This window comes from Balaenoptera physalus (genome assembly GCF_965194825.1).
Source record: "Balaenoptera physalus genome assembly, chromosome: 21".
Classification (NCBI taxonomy): Eukaryota; Metazoa; Chordata; class Mammalia; order Artiodactyla; family Balaenopteridae; genus Balaenoptera; species Balaenoptera physalus.
This window is the reverse complement of record NC_138902.1, coordinates 35,567,583-35,588,897: the sequence shown is the minus strand read 5'-3', so window position 1 is coordinate 35,588,897 and position 21,315 is coordinate 35,567,583. Positions and strand designations below refer to the sequence as shown.

The following is a 21,315-nucleotide window of genomic DNA, read 5'->3' as shown; positions in this document are numbered from 1 at the left end:
GAAAGCCCTTGCACAGAAACGAAGACCCAACACAGCCAAAAAAAAATTAAATAAATAAATAAATAATAATTAAAGGTGCTAATAATTTAAAAAAAAAAGTCTTTATCTTAAAAAAAAAAAAAAGTCAATTAGTACTAAGTCATTTCTTTTCCTTTCATCTTTATTAAACATTTTGACCATTTGACTACGGAAGTCTTCATTTTTAAGTTTTTCAAAAATATATGTAGGAGTTGATGAATAGTTAAATATTATTAGCAATACTTAATTTTTACGATTGCTTCTAATTATTACTAAATAGGGCACTGGGTCATCTACTTATTAGTAACTTTGGCTTTAAAGAAAGTGAGACTGTTTTTGTCTTCATTTTTGAGTATTCAGCTTGTTTTTCTGTCCAATTTTATTTGTGGCATTTTATGATTTGGAATGAAGTATGGTGGCCTTAAATTTTCAAAGCACAGTAAAGTCTGAGCATTTTTTGTTAAGTTTACCCAGTGTTTCCAAGGTAACATAACTAGTAACAGACCAGTAAATGCAGCTTCACACCAGCTACCGGGTATCAGGCCCTATTTATGTGAACTGCAAAGCTTAGTGCGGGCAGCTGAGGTAGTGTTTCTACCATTTAAAAAAGAATGTAAGTTTATACATTTTTAAAAAACTGAGTAGAGTGTCTCACCTTGAAATAGGCAGAGACAAGGGAAAAAAACAGTGTAATTTTGCATGTGTCATCATCTGTCCTGTTGTTTAATAAGGAGAAGTCACTTCAAGTGACATTGAAGAATGAGATGTAGGAATTGTCTGGGAGAGCCAGTAGGGATGCATGCCAAGCTTACCTCTCCATTGATTGACTTTAAAAGTGATCATCCTCATTAAAGTGAGTCAGAGCAGTCAAGGGATGTTCTCAAATATCTACAAGTCTGCTGTTGACCATGTGATGTTTAATCTACAGGACAGAATAGCTTCTCATATTAAAAAAGATGATGAAGAAATCATTTAAGTCTTGTGACTTGTGGGATGGAATTCTTGGGAGCAGTGTGAACCTCACAGAGAATAAAATCCTAGATATAGAAGAGGCATCAACTTTCTAGAAGCAGCAAATGCCCTGCCCTTATATTCACTGTTATTTAATGGAAACTGTGAGAGACAGGAAAATACAAAATTCGAAAATGTCAATTAATTTTAGTTTCATGCAATAACCTGCTTTGATTCTTTATTTTTTCACAAATTATTAAAGATATTTTCAGAGCAGTTCCAGTTTACTGTTTCTTATCCTATATAGACCCAAGTGTGAGGTTGGTAGTGACTCAGTTCTACTGGAGGTAAAATTCCTTTTGTTCTGAGTGGCCAGCACAGTGCAGATTCCATTACTCAGAACTGTTGGTCTCTAGATGCTAAATCTTCTGGGTTTTCTTTGGCCAGTTCAATATTAATAGATCATAGTGATCCAAACTCATTGTTACAAGTGCACGTATGCAGGTGCTGTGGTCTTACCTTGGTTACATGTACATCTTTTAGACAGAAAGACAGAAAGAGAGCAGCTGAATCCAGTCAGTTTTCTTCAGTGTTTTGAGGGCAGAAGTGCTGAACAACTACAGGAACAACAGGAAAATGGAAGCTCGCTGCTCCCCCCTGCAGGACAGGGCATTTTCAACACTTAACTGTAATTATTACCACCAAAGGCATTTATGACGCAGGAAGTCTACCCTTGTCACTGTCAGGGCAGCGCGTCTTCCTGGGAGTTTACGGCAACGGGCACCTTCCTTTATGCTACTGTTATTTGAATGGCAGATGACAGATTTTTTTAAATGTATTTATTTTCTATTTTTTGACTAATATGAACCATTCCATCCTAATAGGAATGGCAAAGGAAGTGATGTCATTTTATATCACAAGAACACATAAATTCTTCTTTTTATCAGTGATGAGAATCATTTTGTGTCCAAATTATTATATTTGTGTGGTATTTTAGGTATCATCTTTATTCCATCACTAAGTGTAATTATAAAAACTACAAGAACAACAGCAAAAGAATCTTTTTACCTTTTTTCCACTCTGCATGACCTATGGCAGAATCACAAAGGTACACATATTCATATACAACTGTGAATGTAAACACAAACTAGGTATGTGACTTTTTGATACGTTTTTCCTTGATGTACTCTCAGTGAATGCAGTAATAGGCACCGTGGCCAACTATTCAAGAGTTTCCCAAACTTTTAATCTCAGCAAATTGCATTCTGCATAAATAGACTAAACTAGGCAATATCTGCCTTTTTAAAACAAATACAATAAATTTTATTTAAATTGTGATATATTTACAATTTGCCCTTGCACGAAAATTAACTCCCTATACTGAAGTGTGTGCATCCCTATTTGTAGTTGAAGAATGAGTATATTAAAAAAAAGAATTTACTTTTTAAAAAGAAGCAAATTATAATTTTATTTTCTCAAAGACCATTGGAGAATCTGCCTTTTTAAGTGGTAGCATGAGATTATTTTCCTGATTTTGTAAGTATCTGAAAATAGTTAAGTAATTTAGGTGTTTGTTTCTTTCTGGGTCTGAATCAGTTGATTTAAACAAAAGGGCTGGTCCGTGGGACTAGTGGAGATGATCCTCTATTATCTAAGTGGTGAGGAGAGACAAGGAGTCTGGGAGAAGCATATGTTTATTACGTGACCTACCAATTTCACTCCTAAGTGTCCCCCCAGGAGAAAGGAAAACACATGTCCACACAAGATTTGTGCTTCAGTGTTCATAACACTTGATTCATAGGAAATGGGGACAGCTCAAACCGGAAGCAGCGCAAAGGTCCGTCAGCTGTTAATCAGATAAACACATGTGCTATATTCATACAATGGAGTACTATTCAGCAATAAAAAATTGTAACTACTGATATCCAAGACAGCGTGAATGAATCCCAAAATCATTATGCTAAGTGAAAGAAGCCAGACACAAAAATGTAGGTAATGCATGATTCTATTTATATGAATCTCTAGAAGAGGAAGAACTGTGGTGACAGAAATCACATTACTTGTGTGACTTCCTCAGGAGCCCTCCAGAGAGGCCTTCCCACCATATATCCACCCATTACCCTCTGGAAAGTTCCTGGCCAGTCACTGGATCCAGTCTCTAAAGACCATTATAGACTTCTTATAGTGATGCATTTTCCTCTAGTTAGCTTTTCAATACCTTGCATTATCACTTTAACAACAACAGCCAGAAAACCCTACTCATTCCGTAAATTCTTAAAAATATGTTTCATTATTCCACCCTGAAAATGAACATAGAGCCAACCAAATACAGTTTTATTGTTTTCAAATATTGTAGTAAAAAGACCACCACCACAATAAAAGTTCACACAGGTTTTTAAATGAACAGCCCAGAAGAACACTATCAATATGCAGTGTCAGTCTTTTTAATGTAACATAAAACCTGATTATTAGACAATGGGACAACAAGAATCAGGAAATATCAGCGATTATTCTCAATCACGGAAAGCATTTTACTTATCAATTATATATCGGTGTGCAAATGTGTAATATCTTTAGTTGTTTTTAAAGAATCCTTTCAACCCATGAACATGATGGTGGCTGTTGTATTAGGAAGTTTAAACTGTTAATACTCTATGACCTATGCCTAAAAGTATAATTGAAAGCATGACAACGGGATAGAGGGAGGCCCCAAATTTCAGCCTTTGGCTAGCTTTTCAACCAAAATAGTAAGGGCACATTTTTAATAATGCTTATATGTGTTTGCTTCAAAATATGTATTTTAAAATTTTAGAACAGTTTTAGATTTAGTGAAAAGTTTCAAGGATAGTAGAGTTCCCATATACCCCACACACAATTTCTCCCCTCGTTAGAGCCTTATATTGTAGTATGCTGCATTTGTCACATTGAGACATTATTAACTGAAGTCCGCACTTCATTCAGATTTCCGTAGTTTTTACCTAGCGGCCTCTTTCTGTTCCAGGATCCCATTCAAGATCCAAGGTTACATTTACTCAACATGCCTCCTTAGGCTGTAACCGTTTCTCAGACTTTCTTTGTTTTTGATAACCTTGACAGTTTTGTGGAGAACCTGCTGGTGCCCGGTGATTTTGATGCGAGTTTCTCTTGCTCTCATGAAGTAACATCAGGAGAAGGCAGGACCCCATGATGTTGCAGGCTGCAGGGCCAACCCTCTGCACTGAGACAGGCAGCACTACTGGATCTCAATCTCCAGCTCAAAGTCAGCTTTTAGGTCTCAAACCAGGGTCCTGGGTCAGCAGGGAGATCAGAGAATTTGGCCAAGTAAATGTGGCTCTCCTAGAGTCCCTGATCAGTATCTTGAATAAAATCGTCATTTTCCCCATAAGTGCTCTCTGAGGCCCTGTCCCTTAGTTTGGACAGTACTGACCCAGAGTTTGGGAACTGATAGTCCAGTAGCTTCTGTGAGACAAGAGAGGAAGAGCTAGAAGAGTTCATGTCTGTGGTTATGTGTCTTCTGGATTTCTAGGATCCTGTAATTCAGGATGGGGGCCCCGAGGGGAAAGAGAAACAGAGCAACACCATTCCTGACTCATCTTAGCTGTTGATAACATCTTTGAGAGCATCTCATTTTTGTTTTAGCCAAACAAAGCACATTTTCCTGAAAAGCAAATACAGTATTTTATGCACACAACAGAATTTCCCCTGAACACCATAATTAAGCATGATTACACATAATTTTAACAAGCACAGGCCACTGTAATAGCAATCTGCTACTTTTTGGGGTCATGTTGTTGGTTGTGATGGAGAGGAGATAGTCATGGGAGACTTCAGTTCTCTCCAGGTGCCTGGTTATGCTATGTCCACACGGTGGTCTGAAATGCAGGGAGCGTACGCCTGCCCACCAGTGGGGAGAAGCCCAGGCACCATCTGCAAAGGGCATGATTGGTTGATGGCCATTCATATGCTGCAGTCTTGTTTTCTAAAGGTGATGGAAGGAAATCAATTATTTTAGAGATTCCTGAGTCAAAGCCCCAGAAAAATGAGAATTAATCTAAGAGCAGGTGCTGTGTGGACATTTGCACAAAAAAAACTATATTTCCAGCAGCTCTTCGCTCAGCCAGAAATAGGAACATTTACTGATCTTGAGAGCTGTCCTTGGGTTAATAACTACCACTGCACAGTGGTCATCTGGTAGCCATCGATTATCTATTCTGGTTTTTGTTTTTTTAATCCCAAATTCAGGTTAGAGATACAGTCAAGTAGCAAATGAGAAAAAGGTGCACATACAAGCTCTGCAAAATTTCTTTTTTATCACAAGCGTCAAAGTCTTAAGAAGCTGTGTTGAGACCTTACATAATCTGTAAAAGGTTTGATCTGAGCTTATGAGAGAGAACAGCTTTAGTTTTCTAAAATCGAAATGTTTCTAACACATTTAAAGAAATATTACCTGAATAGCTGGAGCAATGTGGGTTCTGAAGAAATTAATTAATTTTAATCCTGTGAGACACCATATGGAGTTTAAAGGAATATTTTATTTATCTTATTTGTATAAGTTTCTTATATTTTTTGGATATTAACTCCTTATCAGATAGATGGTTTGCAAATATTATCTCTCTTTTCATGGGTTACCTTTTCACTTTCTTAATAGTTTCTTTTGCTGTGCAGAAGTCATCCCACTTGTTGATTTTTGCTTTTGTTGCTTGTGTTTTGGGTATCACACCAAAAAACATTGCCAAGACCAATGGCAAGGAACTTTTTCCCTGTGTTTTCTTCTAAGGATTTTATGCCTTCAGGTCTTACGTTTAAGATGTTAACACATTTGAAGTTAGTTTTTGTGGGTGGTGTAAGGGGTCCAGTTGCCTTCTTTTGCAGGTAGATATCCGGTTTTCCCAGCACCATTTATTGAAGAGACTATCATTTTCTCATTGAGTATTCTTGGCTCCTTTGTCAAATATTAGTTGACTGTGTATGAGTGGGTTTCTTTCTGGGCTCTCTCCTCTCTTCCATGGGTCTGTATTTCTGCTTTTATGACAGTGCCTTCCTGTTTTGTTTGCTGTAACTTTGTAGTATAGTTTGAAATCAGGAAGTGTGATGCCTCCAGCATTGTTCATCTTCAAGATTGCTTTGGCTAGGGGTCTTTTGTGGCTCCATTCAAGTTTTAGGATTTGTTTTTTCTATTTCTGTGAAAAAATGCAGTTCCTCTCAGTCTGGGGATGGTCCAGGGGCTGCTTCCACCTCACCCCTGTGTTCTGGGATTTTCACAGTGGTATCTTGTCTGTGGATGGTTGCTAGCTGGTCTTCTTGTGGGCAGGGGGAGTAAGTCAGGAAGGACCTATGTCACTATCTTGATGACATCACTCCCAGTCAATTTTGTGATAATTTGGAAGATCAAATAATACAAATAATACATTATTAGTGTATTTCACATGTCAGACAGAACTGGTATCACCTTGTCAGGAGTAGTTTAGTGAGACAGTGCACAGCAACTGGTCCAGAACATGGTATGTTTTAAAAGTTTACTTTTAATAAATCATTCTCACTAAAAGGCAGGGATATTAGCTCATGTAATCCAATATTATCTACCGAAATTTATAGAAATGCTGTCTGTATGTATGACTGTGAGTGAATATAATTTTAGGATTCAGTTTTAATCATTGAGTACATTTTTATAAAGAACTTCCCTGAGTACCTTTGGGATGGAAGCGAAAGAGCCTGCTAAAGCTGTTGGTGAGTCTCTCATCTGTGTGTGGACACAGACCCCAGAGACCAAAGGATGGTCAGCGATGCCTGTCCTGCATTTCCAGCTGTCCCACACACAGCCTTGCCCAAGCTTGCTGCTGACAGTGGAAACGGGCAGTCTCCCCGGGCAGTTTCCAGCATATCAATTGCGACAGCCCGCGGTTGGTTATACAAAGCCAACCAAACAAACATGCTGATGTTTCTGATAGGATAATTATATTTTGTCTCATCCTACCTTCTTTTCAGACTTTTTGAAATTCAAGTGGACAACAGATACTTCTCTAAAGGGAAATGGATGTTTGGAAATCCACCATAGTTCTACACTAACTGATTTATAATTTAAGAGTTGCTTTCTCTGTTTCTCTGGTAGTAGTTTACCCTCTGTTATTTAAAAAAAATACTGATTTCCTGAAGTACAGCTAAAGAACATTTATATTAAAAAAGAGTTTACAAGTATAGTAAGTCCTTGATGCTAGTGGCCAATCATTTTTAGGGCTGAGAATTAAATATTATATCCAACCCAAATTCTTATTTGGCAAAATATTATTTTATCTAACTCATTATCATGAAAACATTTTCAAACAAAATAGACGCATTTTGTCAGTAAAGAAAATGTATTTTCATTTTCCATCGATTACTTCTATATTTTTCAGTTTCCCTAGATCTCAGCCTACAACAAGAGCTAAGAAGTGATTGGGCTTCATTAAATTCTCCAGAGTAATTAAAACATTTTTTATAAACACAATTTTTACTTATTCATAAAGTACACCATTATTATTTTTAATAGAATTTTTTTTTTCCTTTTCAGATGATAAAAGGTACACCTTTTTCCTAAATCTATCTACCCCACCTTGGATCCTAGGTGAATTAGGAGTTGGATAAACATTTCAAGAATGAGTCAGTGCATCATAAGTGTGATGGGTAGCAAACATAGATTTTAAATGCATATATAAATACAAAACTCTGTGGCATTCATTAAAACTAATCTTGAAGGGCATCTGCTGTGTGTAGGTCACTTAACTAGGTAGAGAAAATTTAGAAGTCAGTAAAATAAACCCTCCAAGAGCTTACAGTAAAGCATGAAAGATAAATAAAATGCACAGTGACAAGTCTTACAACAGAGAAGAGACAGGTGAAGGCAGAGCATGGGATCTAGGCTATCCCAGAGCAAGTGCAGTTGAAGTTAGAATGTGGACAGTGGATTGAATGGATCAGATGAAAGACAAGAGTAGACAAAATGTTTACAGCAGGCATGAAGGCTGAAAGGAGGAGATACTGTCAGGTACTAAAGGAAGTTGCAGCAGCCTGGATTGTGATCGCAAGGACGGGGCAGTGAAAGATGACCCAGGGGAGTTAGTGATGTCGGGCTTTCTAACTCAGGTGAAAGCATTTGGATTAAGAAGGAAGGGGATCACCAGAGGCATTTCAAGCAGGGTAGGGCCATAATGAGATCTGGGGTATAGAAAGATTATTTTGGCTGCAGCATCAAAAGTGGGATGAGGAGGCAGAATGGGGAGCAGAGAAATAATTTAAATGACAGCAGTGGTGATGGAAGATTGTGGGCAGTGAACAGCAAAGCCCTGGGGCAGTGCAGAATATTCGGGAATTCAACCAGAACTATAAACACGTTTGTGTGTGGTGTATCTTGGGGTTTAGGAGGCTGGGTGACAGTATCCATCATAAATGGACTGTGTCAGTTCTTTGGGATAGTCCTAAAACAGTATTTTTAGTAAAAATTATGAATCATAGGAAAATGAAGATTGATGGTTCATAGTTTTGTTGGTAGGTTCTACACCTAAGAGTTCAGGATGTCATAAAAATACAAAACTGGAAGGGATGCCAGCAATTATCTAGTCCCATCCCATTTTGTTTATTAATAAGGTGAAATAAAGTGGTTTGGGTTTTAGAGCCTGTTGGTGCCAAAACTGAAATGAGAATCTTCATCAGTAAAAATAGTGTATTTAAAAGTAGTTGTAGAATTCCCTTTAATTCAAAACAGGAGAAGAAATCTTGCAGATACTTTTAAATATTCATCAACATCTTTGAGAAATATAAAGTAATATGGGGAAATGTGGAAGGAAATGGCATTAGAGATAGTTCTGAGAAATAAACTGAACTTCTGGAATGCTTATTATAAATGTTTTGAGCACAGTATACCCTTGATAAAAACAATGAGAAAATTATAATAATGTGGCCTTCACCTAAACCTCTCAATATAAAATCATGCCAAAGTGAATTCTTCCAAATCTATGAAAAGAATAGAGCAGGCTTCTGACTAAAGGTAGAGGAATAACATTTCTCTGCTCACAATTCGTCTCTGAACCGAACTAAGTAACAAGGAAAATGAGAAATGTGAAGGAAAAGAGGGAGTTATTCCATCTTTGATGGAACCATCTATAACCTGAAAGAGCAGTGTAAGCTGAGGATGGAAACACTCAGTGAAGAGGAGGACCAAGTCAGGGAGACCAGCAGGAAGGTGTGGGGCTCTGTGTTTCTCTCCAAAGGAGTTTGCACAGTTGACCCTCAGTATCCTCAGGGGATTGGTTCCAGGACTCCCTCACCTTGAGGATGCCAAAATCGGAGGATGCTCCAGTCCCTTATATGAAGTGGCATAGTATTTACATAAAATGCACATCCGCACATCCTTCTGCATATTTTAATTGTCTCTAGATTACTTATAATGCTATGTAATAGTTGCTGGTGTGCAGCAAATTCAAGTTTTTCTTTTTGGAACTTTCTGGAATTTTTTTTACTGAATATTTTTCATCTGTGGTTGGTTGAATCTGCAGGTACGAGGGAAAACCGATAACAGCTGATTAGAGCTGAAGGGTCAGGATATATGGGCAGGCTGTAGGACCTTCTCTAAGTGGCATCACAGGGTAGAGAACGAGGAATTCTGAGCAGGGAAACATACATGTATGTCATCCTCATCAACTACGTACTTTTAGTGTGAGAGCCTAGAGGAGAAATTGGGAGAAAAGTAGCCCCTTCGTAGCTGTGACAAACCCCCAGGCTTCATGATGCTTCGCAGGAAAACAGACGCACTTCTGCTTCTCAACATGGAGTTGACCATTTGAGCAACAGGACTGTGAACCATCTTCACTTTCTCATGATTAATGGCCCGTGACCCTCTAGGCTTAATATTGGTGAAAGTGTTACAAACAACAGACCAAATGCAGGTTCCTTTTACCCAACTTTAAGCACCAGCACCTCTTCCCACACTTCCTTTTAGCAAATTACTCATCCAGGAAAAGCTTCCCACTTAAAAGATGAGAAAGTTAAAGACCAAGCATGAGCCCTTCACAGAGCAGAAAGGAGCAGAGATACTACAGCCTCCAGATAGCTAGCATCTTGGTCAGTCACTCCCGTGGTCCTGTAGAAGACCTCGTCATCACCATGAACTTTGATGCTCTAGATACTCAATTCCCACCATTATCCCTACCATCTTTCCTCATCAGTGTCTTCTTTTCTTCACATAATCATAAAGTTGATAGAATAAAAATAAACCAGTTTCCCAATAATTATATACTGCTAACATCAGAGAATAATGTTTCCCTTTGGGCTTCATAGAAATAATATTTCAGTAAAATGTAAACAATATTCTCAGTAGTATTTTAAAGAAGTATTTATCAACAGGAATAAATAGCAATAGACTCTTTCAACAGCTCTCGATATATGCCAGTGGCATGATTCTGAAGTTTAAGTCAGTAAGAAAAAGTATGTCAAGGGAATGTGAAAGTGGCCCCGTCTTGACCTAATGAAAGACTTAACCTATTCTAGAAGAGTAAACTGACTGCATGGGCATAGCTTCATGCTGTTTTCCATAAGTAGTGTGTCTTTCATTTAAATTGAATTAGGTTGCTGGAGCTGGCAGAACAAAGTACCACAGACTGGGTGGCTGAAACAACAACAATTTATTTGCTCACATTTCTGGAGACCGGATGTCCAAGATCCACATGCTGCCAGTTTGATTTCTCCTGAGACCTCTCTTCTTGGCTTGTGTGTGACTGTCTTCTGGCTGTGTGCAAATCCCTGGTGCCTCTTCTTAAAGGAACATCAGTCCTACTGGATTAGAGCCCAGTCACTACGACCTCATTTAACCTTAGTTACCTCCCTAAAGACCCTACCTCCAAATGTAGCCGTGTTGGGGCTTAGAGTTTCAGGGTATGAGTTATGAGGAGACAAAATTCTGTCCATAGCATCTCTGAATAATAATTGATTAGCAGTTAATTCAATATTGTATTCCCAGATAAGTACTTGCTATGCAGATATCCTGTGTTGCCAAATTAGGACAGAGCCATATGCTTGGATAAAATGACATTATCGTGTAAGACGAAATGCTTAACAAGAGCACATGACTGAGTAGATGTGATGCCAACTCTTTAGAGGTGACCTAATGAAGTACTGTGGGCAAAGCCAAGATGCTTTTCCAGAAGCAATTTTGGGCTCGCTCTAATGCACAGATAATTGGATAATCAAGTGCCCAAATGTTGTGCCTAATTGTAGAGCAAAGTTGACAAAATTAGCCTAGAAAAATGTTTAAATTATGCATAGCTAAATGCCCATTTCAGTCCAAAAATAATCTCTGTAAAGTAGGCACAAGACATCTGTCTTAGCAGATACAGTAAATCCAGAATGTTTATCTTTAGTTTTATATAGTAAATGTTATTTAGTAACACTTAGTAGAGAAAGTAAACATACAATATCTGTCTCAGTAAAGCAAATATAGGATAGTCATTTCTAAGCAGTGTGACTTCCTATCTGTGAGAAAAACTGGCTGTAAAACACTTGGAGGAAACAGTGAGTTGATGTTCTAGGGCTGCTAACTAAGAGCGTGTGAAATGCTATCAAAAATGATAGCTTCATTCTGGTACAGTTAATGCCTCCTTAGGAAAAAAAAAAAGCTAACGGAGCAGATAATTTATTAACAGGCTCCCTAGTTTCTAAAATTAAAATCCACTTCTTTTTTGCTTGATTATGCACCTCTTTCTCTTCTTTATGACTGGCCATCCAAATGTGGTTTCCAGCTGTGACAGTACAAATCAATAGGAAGTCAGCAAGTTGAAGAGTCCTCGTAAATTGTCATCTAGTCCAGCAAAAGATACCTCACACCTACCTGATCTTTACGGCAGAATTAAGAAAGAATGAAGAATCATAAAATGGCTTTGATTCATGATACTCTCAGGCATTTTCTTATTTTTTACCTAATCTGTTATTTTTCTACCTCTGTGACAATTGTTCTGGTAATACATTTTTTCTAAAATAACATTTCCTTTTATTTACCTTTAACTATTTAACTCCCAACTTATTCCCAAAAGAATTTACAGAAACGTATTTGTACTTTTTTCCTGAACACAAAATAACAAGATACTTAAACGTACCAGCTAACATTGCCAAACGTATTAAAAAGGATTTTATGTTTGAGAGGGGCTTTCGTTTCCATTGACATGGTATTTTTGGCAGGAGTTAAATTCAGTTTCTAATTTTGCGGCAGATATTGTGGATGGGCTATGCAGATGCCACTTTAGAAAACACTATTTTCCTTTGTCTTCCTCCATGAGAGAGTCTAAGAAGTGCTAATATTACATTTCCAGGATCCTTCAGAGGTAGAAATGGTCAGATGAGCAGCAAGACACAAAGAGATGTAGCAGAAGTCGCTAGATAGGGCCTCTGGAAAAGTGTTTTTTTTTTTTTTTTAAAGAAAGAACCCCACTGGCTGCCCTTGTGGGGGACTTTGACTCTCTGCTTTCTTCCTACCTTGAGATCCAGCAGCCACTTTGGGCCATGAGACCACAACCCTCAAGATGTCAGCCAGCACGTTCAGGGTGATGGAAAATAAAAATGAAGAGCCTGGGTTCTTATTAACCTGACCCATTGGTCTGTTTTGTACTCCCTACATCCATTATTCTTGTTATATGAGGAAAATAAAATGCTCATTAATTTAAGCCAAAGTTCCTTGAACTTTTTGGTTACTAGCAGCCAAATGCAATCCTGATACCATATGAAACACAATTCATACTATTTAATGACACTCTTACTGTGCCCTGTGAAAAAGAGGACACTTTAGCTTGTGAGATTACTTAGCTGTTTTTGCACTAGTTTAATTTATTGGTGGATTTATTGCACACATTGAACCATTTCTGTGTGATTATTTTAAAATAGGCATATACAATAAATCCACTTTGGAGTCTCTCTTCATATACAAATCTTTGTTTTAGTCCAAATTAGGGACCATTATTGGGAAACTACTCCAATTTTCCCTTTGATAGCACACATGGTTACATATTTACTTATGGAATATTTATTACCAGAGGCTATGAATGGTCTAAATCAGTAATTTTTTTGGGGGGGATGTCATCTCTATATCTGCATTCCAGTGCTGACACAGCCTAGGAAAATGTGTGTTTGTTGGGAGAAGAGGGGGTTAAATTCTGGATGTTCTTTTGTTCAAACCCTTGTGGTCCACTAGAAAGTAGCCCCTGCCAGGCTCTGCACCTAAGTGGGTTCAAGGTTCCTCATCATGAAAGCTACAGCTTCTCATCCCTTCCCCCCCGAACCAGGGAATGCCTCAAGTCCTGAGTTACATACAGCCCTGTTTGACATCTGTTTCTTTCCTTCTCTCCCAATCAGTGTAGCTAAATGGCCCATTGGGAGATACTGGAATTTGTGATTGGTAGGGGTGGGGCTCCCGGGGTGACTCTGATGTGTAGGCAAGTTTGGGAACCACTGGTGGAGACAGAAGACAGAGGCCCAGGCAAAAGAGGGGTCTGTTTAACTTTGCTTGAATCAGGCATGCCTCATTCTCTACAAACGCAGTAGTTCATCTCTCAATCTCCAAGCTTTTGATCAACAGGAAAGACAAAAATAATACAGAGGCATCTCAGACATTCTCAGGTCTTGCATTCTGTTATGCTAATGCTTGAAGGACCAACTTCAATTGAATTTCTAAAGTTGAAGGGCTTCTTCCTTTCCTTTTTGACTTGTTTCCTCCTGAAATCAGGGGGCCAGGAATGCTGGGTCTTCGTTAAGAGGATGGAAATTAAAATGGAAAAGTAGAGGAGTCCGGAGAAGACCACCTCATTAAGGAGCGGGGGCGGGGTGCGGGCTGGGCGATGGCAGCTCCTGACCTCTGGCCAGTTGCCTGGCTTGTGCCTGAGTTGGGCTTCCCTGCCAAATGCTGCCCTTGGCTGAGCGGCTCTGGAGCCAGTCTGGCTGCCGTGTGACCATAACTCCTACAGCGCCAGTGCAAACCATTTCTACGTGACCTGCAGGGTAAGAGCTCTGGGCTGGACAGCGAGTATGTCAGAGTTCAGAGTCTGTTTTCCCTTCGACTGTTTATTTTTATTTTAAGGACATTTGATGTTTAATATTCACGTCCGAGTATCTTCGATGAGACGGATGTCTCACCAAGTGCCCTGCGATGGTCAGCCATCACAGTCCCTTCAAATTACTAGACTGTAGACTTCCTGAAGATAATGAATCATTCCTGGTCCTAGTATCCTCGCATATAAGGCATGTTCCACAAGTTTTTAAAAAATCAAAGGGAATAATAAAGTTCCCTTGGTTATTACGTGAAAGATCTGTGAATTGAACCTATATTCTCAGTCTGATACCCCTTCCTGTAGTCCATGCTACCCACCAAGCATATATAAATGGGTCAATAGAAGGTAAATCTTCATAATAACTTAGGATTGGTGTTCCTGGCAGCAGAGAAGCTAAAATCAATACAGCTGATAACCCTAAGGTAAGTCTTGTCTTATGGTGGAATTTAGGTGTCTTCTCTCCAATCTTTATTATGGGACGATATTTCACAATAATTTAGGAAACAGTTTGATAGATTATCTGGTTTCTGTAGCTCTTACAGCATGACTGTAATAAAGCACAATGGAAGAATAAAATCCGCATAAAAGTCTAGAGACTGTGCATAGCCTGGTCCTCAATCAGTCCTGTGTTTTCGTGTCCTCCTCATCTCTCCCTTTATCACCAGAACATGATCGCTCGTGGCCTTCTTGCTCTTCCTCCTGCCTGCCAGGAGCACCACTCACTCAGCCCTGAGCGATACCTCCTGCTCACTGCCTGTGGGACGATCTTCTGCCTTACCCATCTGACTGCCCCCCACTTCAAGTCTCTGCTCACAGGTTCACTTTTCAGAGACCTTCTCTGACTGTCCCACCTGAAAAGACCCTCTCACTACTCTCTACTGCCTCCTAACTGCTTTCTCTTTCTCCAGTGCATTTGTGCCTGTCTGGCATACTTTAGACTATTTGTGTATTTTCTGCTGACTGCCCTAAGCCACACGCTCCACAAGACCAGCTGCTTGGTCTGCTCACTTGTTTGTTAGACCTACACCTAGAACAGTGAATGGTGCTCAGAAATATCTGTCACAGACTAAGCAATTGGGCAACGGTGAGTAACTCTTCATAGAGGAAAAAAAATTAAAAACATACACATGCTATGTTACAGCTAAAAACTACCCAAGCCTGGGCAGACATTTCAGAAGTTCCTTTTAAATAACAACACAGTGCCAAGTGGCCACTTTGTTCGGGCACTATTTAAGTACTAGGAAGTCCAGAGAGAGATAAGGCTTATCATTCTGGAAAAATTAACAGCGTAATGGGATAGAAAGACAGGTCCACATCTCAGTCAGTCCAGATGTGACTAGTTCTTAAACCTCTACAGAAGAGCTACCTGTAAATCCTAGAGTAGGGAGCAAAAGTAATCTGGATTATGGGGATTTGAAGGGACTTTAACCAAGAGGGATATTATAAAAAGGGAGAGGGTAGTATCTTTGACGGGAGGACCAGCGTGGAAGCATGAAGTGTCCTGGAACACTCAGGATGCCTCTGCCGCTGGAATGAGAGAGCCCTGGATGGGTTGGGAGACCCTGAGGTCGAAGAGGTGTCAAGTGTGTGGAAAATGTACCCTGATTGACCTGAATGGTCTCTACGATGCACAGGCACCTGGCAGGTGGGTCCACCTGCAGGTGCGCTCCTGTGGGCGGGTTTGGAGAAGGCAGGGCAATTCCCTGGAGTGTGGAGGAGAAGTTGAAGAAGTGAGAGTCAGAAACAGGGAGTCCCCGATGCATGGAAAAGTCACGTGGACAGAGTCGGATAAGGGACACCAAGCCAGGATATTTAGCTGTGCAGAGGAGTCCAGAGGAACTTGGTTATTACTCAAACCAGCGTTCATTCATCTGCACCAATTCTACTGTGTGTTCGGGTCATGGCAGGTGCAAAGATGGTACAAAAAGAGGAACAATAATGGTTCTCAGTTAGTGGGCAGCCTTACAGGGAAGCTGTATACTGTACCATGAGGTAAACATCAGAGAGCAGCTATGGCATTTTGGATTAAGGGTTGGATTTAATTAAATGACTTTTGTAGATCAAAACTTGTCAAATAATTGGCAAGTGGATATGGCTCACCTTAATAGTTTTAATGTCCTTTCTCAGAAATGCGGCTGATAAGTTCTCTGCCATAGCAGACTCAATTGTCAATCTCAGTATTTTGGTTTACATGTCAATGAATACTGATATGCCAGGAAAAAAGAAAGAGCTCAGATACATTACAAAGTAGTGAATCCAATTACTCATTTATTATATAAACATTTATAGGCATAGTATAAACTATCAAATAAAAATCACATGTATTAGAGATAAATGTTAAATACATAATGTCAATGTAACATAAATGTTTAAGTCAATTCTAAAAATAACACTCAAAAATAAATACTTCATAAAATTTAGAAAAAATCAACATGAAAAAGTGAAAATGAAATAACATTAATTTGTACTTTTAAAGGTCATTGTCAAAGAAGAACACACCAATAGGAACTCCATTGAGTACTCAGTAGACTTTTGTACAAATATCCCCAACTGCTAAAAAAGCAGCATCAGAGAAGGAGTGAGGAAATAATTACAACCTAATATTTTCTTTAGGCTCCTCATTATCAAATCCCATTTCTAGTGATAATTTAGAAGAGATTTGACCAGCTTTTTTTTTCCTCTAGGGGCTTCAGTCTTTTCACTGATAACAAACGATGGTGTTTGTTTCCAGGAAAACACGTCAAGGTCATCTTTGACATCTTGCATTTTGTTGCGTATAGAAGGAGGTTTGATGCAGTTACTGTATCAACGTCAACCCAGTCTTATTCTTACTTTACTTATTCTGCTTGTTCAGAAAACACGTGAGGTAGATGCAGATTCTCAAGTGTAGGCAATGTGACCTCCAAGGGAAATATCTGAATCTGTGTGGATTTTGTCACAATTACTTAGGGCTGGTGTGTAGGGGTCACGAATGCAGAATGTCCAAAAAAGCTGCCCGAATGAAGCTTCACTGGCCTAATTTTGGGACACATTCGTATTCTGTGGGTGCTGAGTAGGTCCGGCTTGCACATGCGGACCTACTGATAACTGACACATGTCTCACTAGTCCATGCCGAACTCCTAATAACAGACGTGCCGGACAACAGGTTCTGCTCAGCCAGCCCTGGCCTTGCATCTGCATCAGGGAAGACCAGCATCTTTAGTGGAGATGAAGGACCACTGGATGCTCTAGACCCTCAGCATGGGAAGCAGAAAGACCCTCGTCCACATCCACCCTGTGTGTCTACAACCAATTGATTTTAGAGCACTCTGCAAAGTCAGGAGTTCCCTGACTCAGTTAACGTAGAAAACAGTATTTCCCAAAATTCCATAATGTATTTCACTATAAAAAGTTTGAACTTTAGCATCACAGAGGCAAAAAGAAACGTCTAGAAGTCTAAGGTTTGCTAATAATCATAGTAGTGGCTAATACTTTGAGCCCTATATGCCAGGGACTAATGTGAATTATACAGTTTAGCTCTCACAGTCGCCCTGTGAGGTAGAAAACAGTAAACTGAGGGAGTGAAAATGGAAACTTTTCAAGACTGAATTGCACCTGGTGGCCCAGCAGAGCCTGGGAGTCTCAAAACAAAGTCTGGTGTTCCTATTCCTGCCCTCAAAGCTGTGTCTTTGGTCAGGACCCTGGACTCCTGCCCCCTTACCCAATTGACAGGCCACACCAAATGCAAGGTCTTTTCTGTTATAAGCCATTGGTCTGAATTGCCTTTGTTTATTTCAGTCAAAGAACTTTGGTTCAAGGCATCCCAAGTGTTAAATTCAAGTAGATACATTCCCAGTTCTGTTCAACTCAAGTTCAGCTTGAACTCCAAGGCCTGTCCTTAAGGAAGAGTGTTCTCTGAGGCTTTCTTGGGCCTGTGCTGCATCCAGGAACATTTGAGCTCCTGTATAACTGTTACTGTTAGGGTTGTCTTCTTTATTTGATACCTGAGCCATCAGGAGAACGCGATGAACCTGTCTGTACACAGTACCTGGTTTTGTTTTGTGTTTCATTTGCTAGTTTGCTAAGAAAACAGAAGTGGTAATATCCTACATGTTGAAGGTTCAGCACCATTATATTACAAGCTGATTTCACTTTGAAATTCCTGAACACTCGGAAGTAAAGTTTCTCCTCTTGAGGAGAATAAGCTATCTCTGGGTCAATCTCTGGGCTCGTATAGGTTCCCCACATGGCAGCCACGTACCTGAAAACCACCCGGAAATTCAGCTCATAGTCACTTCCACAGACATTCCAAAAAATGAGAACTTGATCAGAAAACGTTTAGGTTGCTAATAAAACCGACGTTTGAATTTGCTCTTGGTCGTGAAAAATGATGAGGTGCAAACCTGTGAAGAATCTGGGAAGGATGACCAAGACACGCCTCTGTGAGCCGTGCCCAGAGAAACCGGCCCGCACTGTGGAAACTCACTCTTCTGCCTCCGCTCCCCAGCCCTGCGGAGGGGCTTCTGAACTTGTATCACATCATGTATCGGATCACATCATGTATCACCCGAAAACCCTGCAACATCTGCTTCCCACAAAAACCCCACAGGCTGCTCTGGACCAGTCCCTCCCTTCCTCTGCAAACCAACCACCTCTTCCCTCTCATCTCCCTACAGGTCCTCAGCACAGCGGCCTTGTTTCCTTCTCCACCCAGCTCTTCAGCCTCCTTCATTTCGCTTCAAACTACCCTTCATTATCTCAAAAATTGTTATTGTTTCCCTCCATATAATGTAAGCCCCATGTCTGCGGGAATTTAGTCTTGTTTGTCCGCTCACCTCCTTACGTAGAACAGAGCCTGACTCACAGTTGGCCCTCAAAGGATATTTTTTGTATGAATAAATGAATAACATATTTTAGTTAATACATTCTGTGTCTTTAACACGACAGAGCAAAGTTGAAATGTATGTATAATTTTGGTGTGTTTGTATCCACATTTCATTACAATCATGTTATAATGAAAAGAGGCTTGATTCCGCATATTTTCTTTTCATCTGAAGACCATGAATACATTTGTTTTGTTTCATAAATGAGTTTTAACATCAATTGAAGGGAAAGAATATTCAAATGGATATATAGACTTAAATATTCAGTAGGAAATGAACTATCTTACTTATATGGCTTACATTAAAAAACATAAATTAAAACAAAGTTGGTGTTTACATTTTAATGGTAGGAATTATAGATAACATGCAGGAAGGGTGTAGACCAGGAAGAAACATGTATTAATTGTAACACTTGCATTGTCAACACCTGTGTAGCCTTGTGTATCCCTTAAAAGACAATAAGTTAAATACCTTTCTCTTAAATTTAAAGTACACATTTTTCTGGCTTTTGTAAATAAATGTTAGATGAATTGAGTATCCTTTTGAAACTGTTTATAGAAACAATGCAAAAATAAACCACTGTTCATTTTCAAAATTGTTAAAAAATGTTAATTGTGTACCTTTTTAATGGTTCGTTTGTCTTTCCCATTTTCAGAAATTGAGAAGGGAGGATGTGGGGACCCAGGAATCCCTGCCTACGGGAAGCGGACAGGCAGCAGTTTTCTCCACGGAGACTCGCTCACCTTCGAATGCCAGGCAGCCTTCGAGCTGGTGGGGGAGAGAGTTATCACGTGTCAGCAGAACAACCAGTGGTCTGGCAACAAGCCCAGCTGTGTATGTGAGTACTGAGCCTGGTCCCGGCTCTATTCCGAGGCTGCCTTGAGAGGGGGAGAGAAGCAGGGCGGGCAGCTCTCAGCATCGCTTGGGAGCATGACATTGACCAGAAACAGCCAGGGCTTCTCAGACACTAGCTCTCATGCTTTCTTCACTTACTTAAAACCAATCAGTGATGTTCTTACTACTAGATAGATAAACTCACTGAGAGCTTTCCACTAGAAAGATCCTAACAGAGCATCACTTCCATCCAGAGGGGCTGATGCCAGACTGAGCCATCAGTAGGACCCGGGCTCTTTACAACCCAATAATGTCCTGTGACACTTAAGACAAGTTGTGAGCATGGGCCGTGCTGTCACTTTGCATTTCAATGGAAGAACTGCCTGCTTCCTCATAAGTGTTTTAACAAGTAGAAGAGAAGGACTTCATAGCGAATTAAAAAGCAGGATTTTTTTGTAACTAAATATAACAATGACTGGGGAACACATATGAAATTATGTGGAATAATAAGCATATTCGCACCCTAGAAATAAGTCCAACAGATGTTCCCTCCAAAAAATGAAGAATATATATAAAATATCCACATATATGAATTTCATATATATATAAATATTTTATATACATATTCATATATATAAATATTATATATATATTCATATATATAAAATATATATATGAATATATATTACTGATTTTTGAGTACACATTAAGTAAGTATTCCAAGAGATTTTTATATTATCCACCCAGGACACGGTCTGATTTTCAAAGTTATTATTTAATCATTGTTACCCTATGAATAATTAAAAAATTAATTTGAAAAAATGCACTTTAAAGGCAAACACAAAATTTAAAATGAAAAGTTATCATAGAAAACTGACTAGAACCAATATTGTTTTCTGGAAATTGTTCTTATGACACAGGCATACTTTTTCATATTAATATTTGCTCTTCTGAAGGCAGAAAGTTGCAACTAGAAATTTTAATATTTGCCACAAGTTTCAGTCAACTTGTTAGGATCATTTTTGAATCAAGCTTGCACTTTATTATGTATAGGCTCTAGTTGTTCTATATATTGAACGGATTCTACTGACAACTTGGGAAAGAGAAAATGTTATGGTCCAGGATCACCCATTTAAAAACAGTTGGATGATCCTAGGTAACTGCAGGTGTGGATTTTCCCCAAGTCCTTCGCATGTAGCCAGTCCTTTGGATGTGGGCAAAACTGTTTGAAAATTTACCTGTGTCTTCACAGTTTCCTGTTTCTTCAACTTTACGGCATCATCAGGAATTATCCTCTCACCAAATTATCCAGAGGAGTATGGTAACAACATGAACTGCGTCTGGTTGATTATCTCTGAGCCTGGCAGCAGAATTCACCTCATCTTTAATGACTTCGATGTGGAGCCTCAGTTTGACTTCCTTGCGGTCAAAGATGACGGGATTTCGGATATAACCGTGCTGGGCACTTTCTCTGGCAACGAGGTGCCCTCCCAGCTGGCCAGCAGTGGGCACGTCGTTCGCCTGGAGTTCCAGTCGGATCACTCTACCACCGGCAGAGGTTTCAACATCACCTACACCAGTAAGTGTG

At 39.4% G+C, this 21,315-nt stretch overlaps 1 protein-coding gene across 1 annotated transcript in view; it reads left to right on the top strand.

The window, feature by feature from the left end:
• The window catches only part of CSMD1 (CUB and Sushi multiple domains 1), a gene marked incomplete at its 5' end in the record, with an annotated part of 1,822,885 nt that overhangs the window by 1,455,015 nt on the left and 346,555 nt on the right, over positions 1 to 21,315 (top strand). Inside the window, 2 exons of the mRNA XM_082444064.1 lie at positions 19,549 to 19,731; positions 20,980 to 21,306. Of these exons, the coding sequence (XP_082300190.1) occupies positions 19,549 to 19,731; positions 20,980 to 21,306 (510 nt within the window). The remainder of the gene's footprint in view (positions 1 to 19,548; positions 19,732 to 20,979; positions 21,307 to 21,315) is intronic.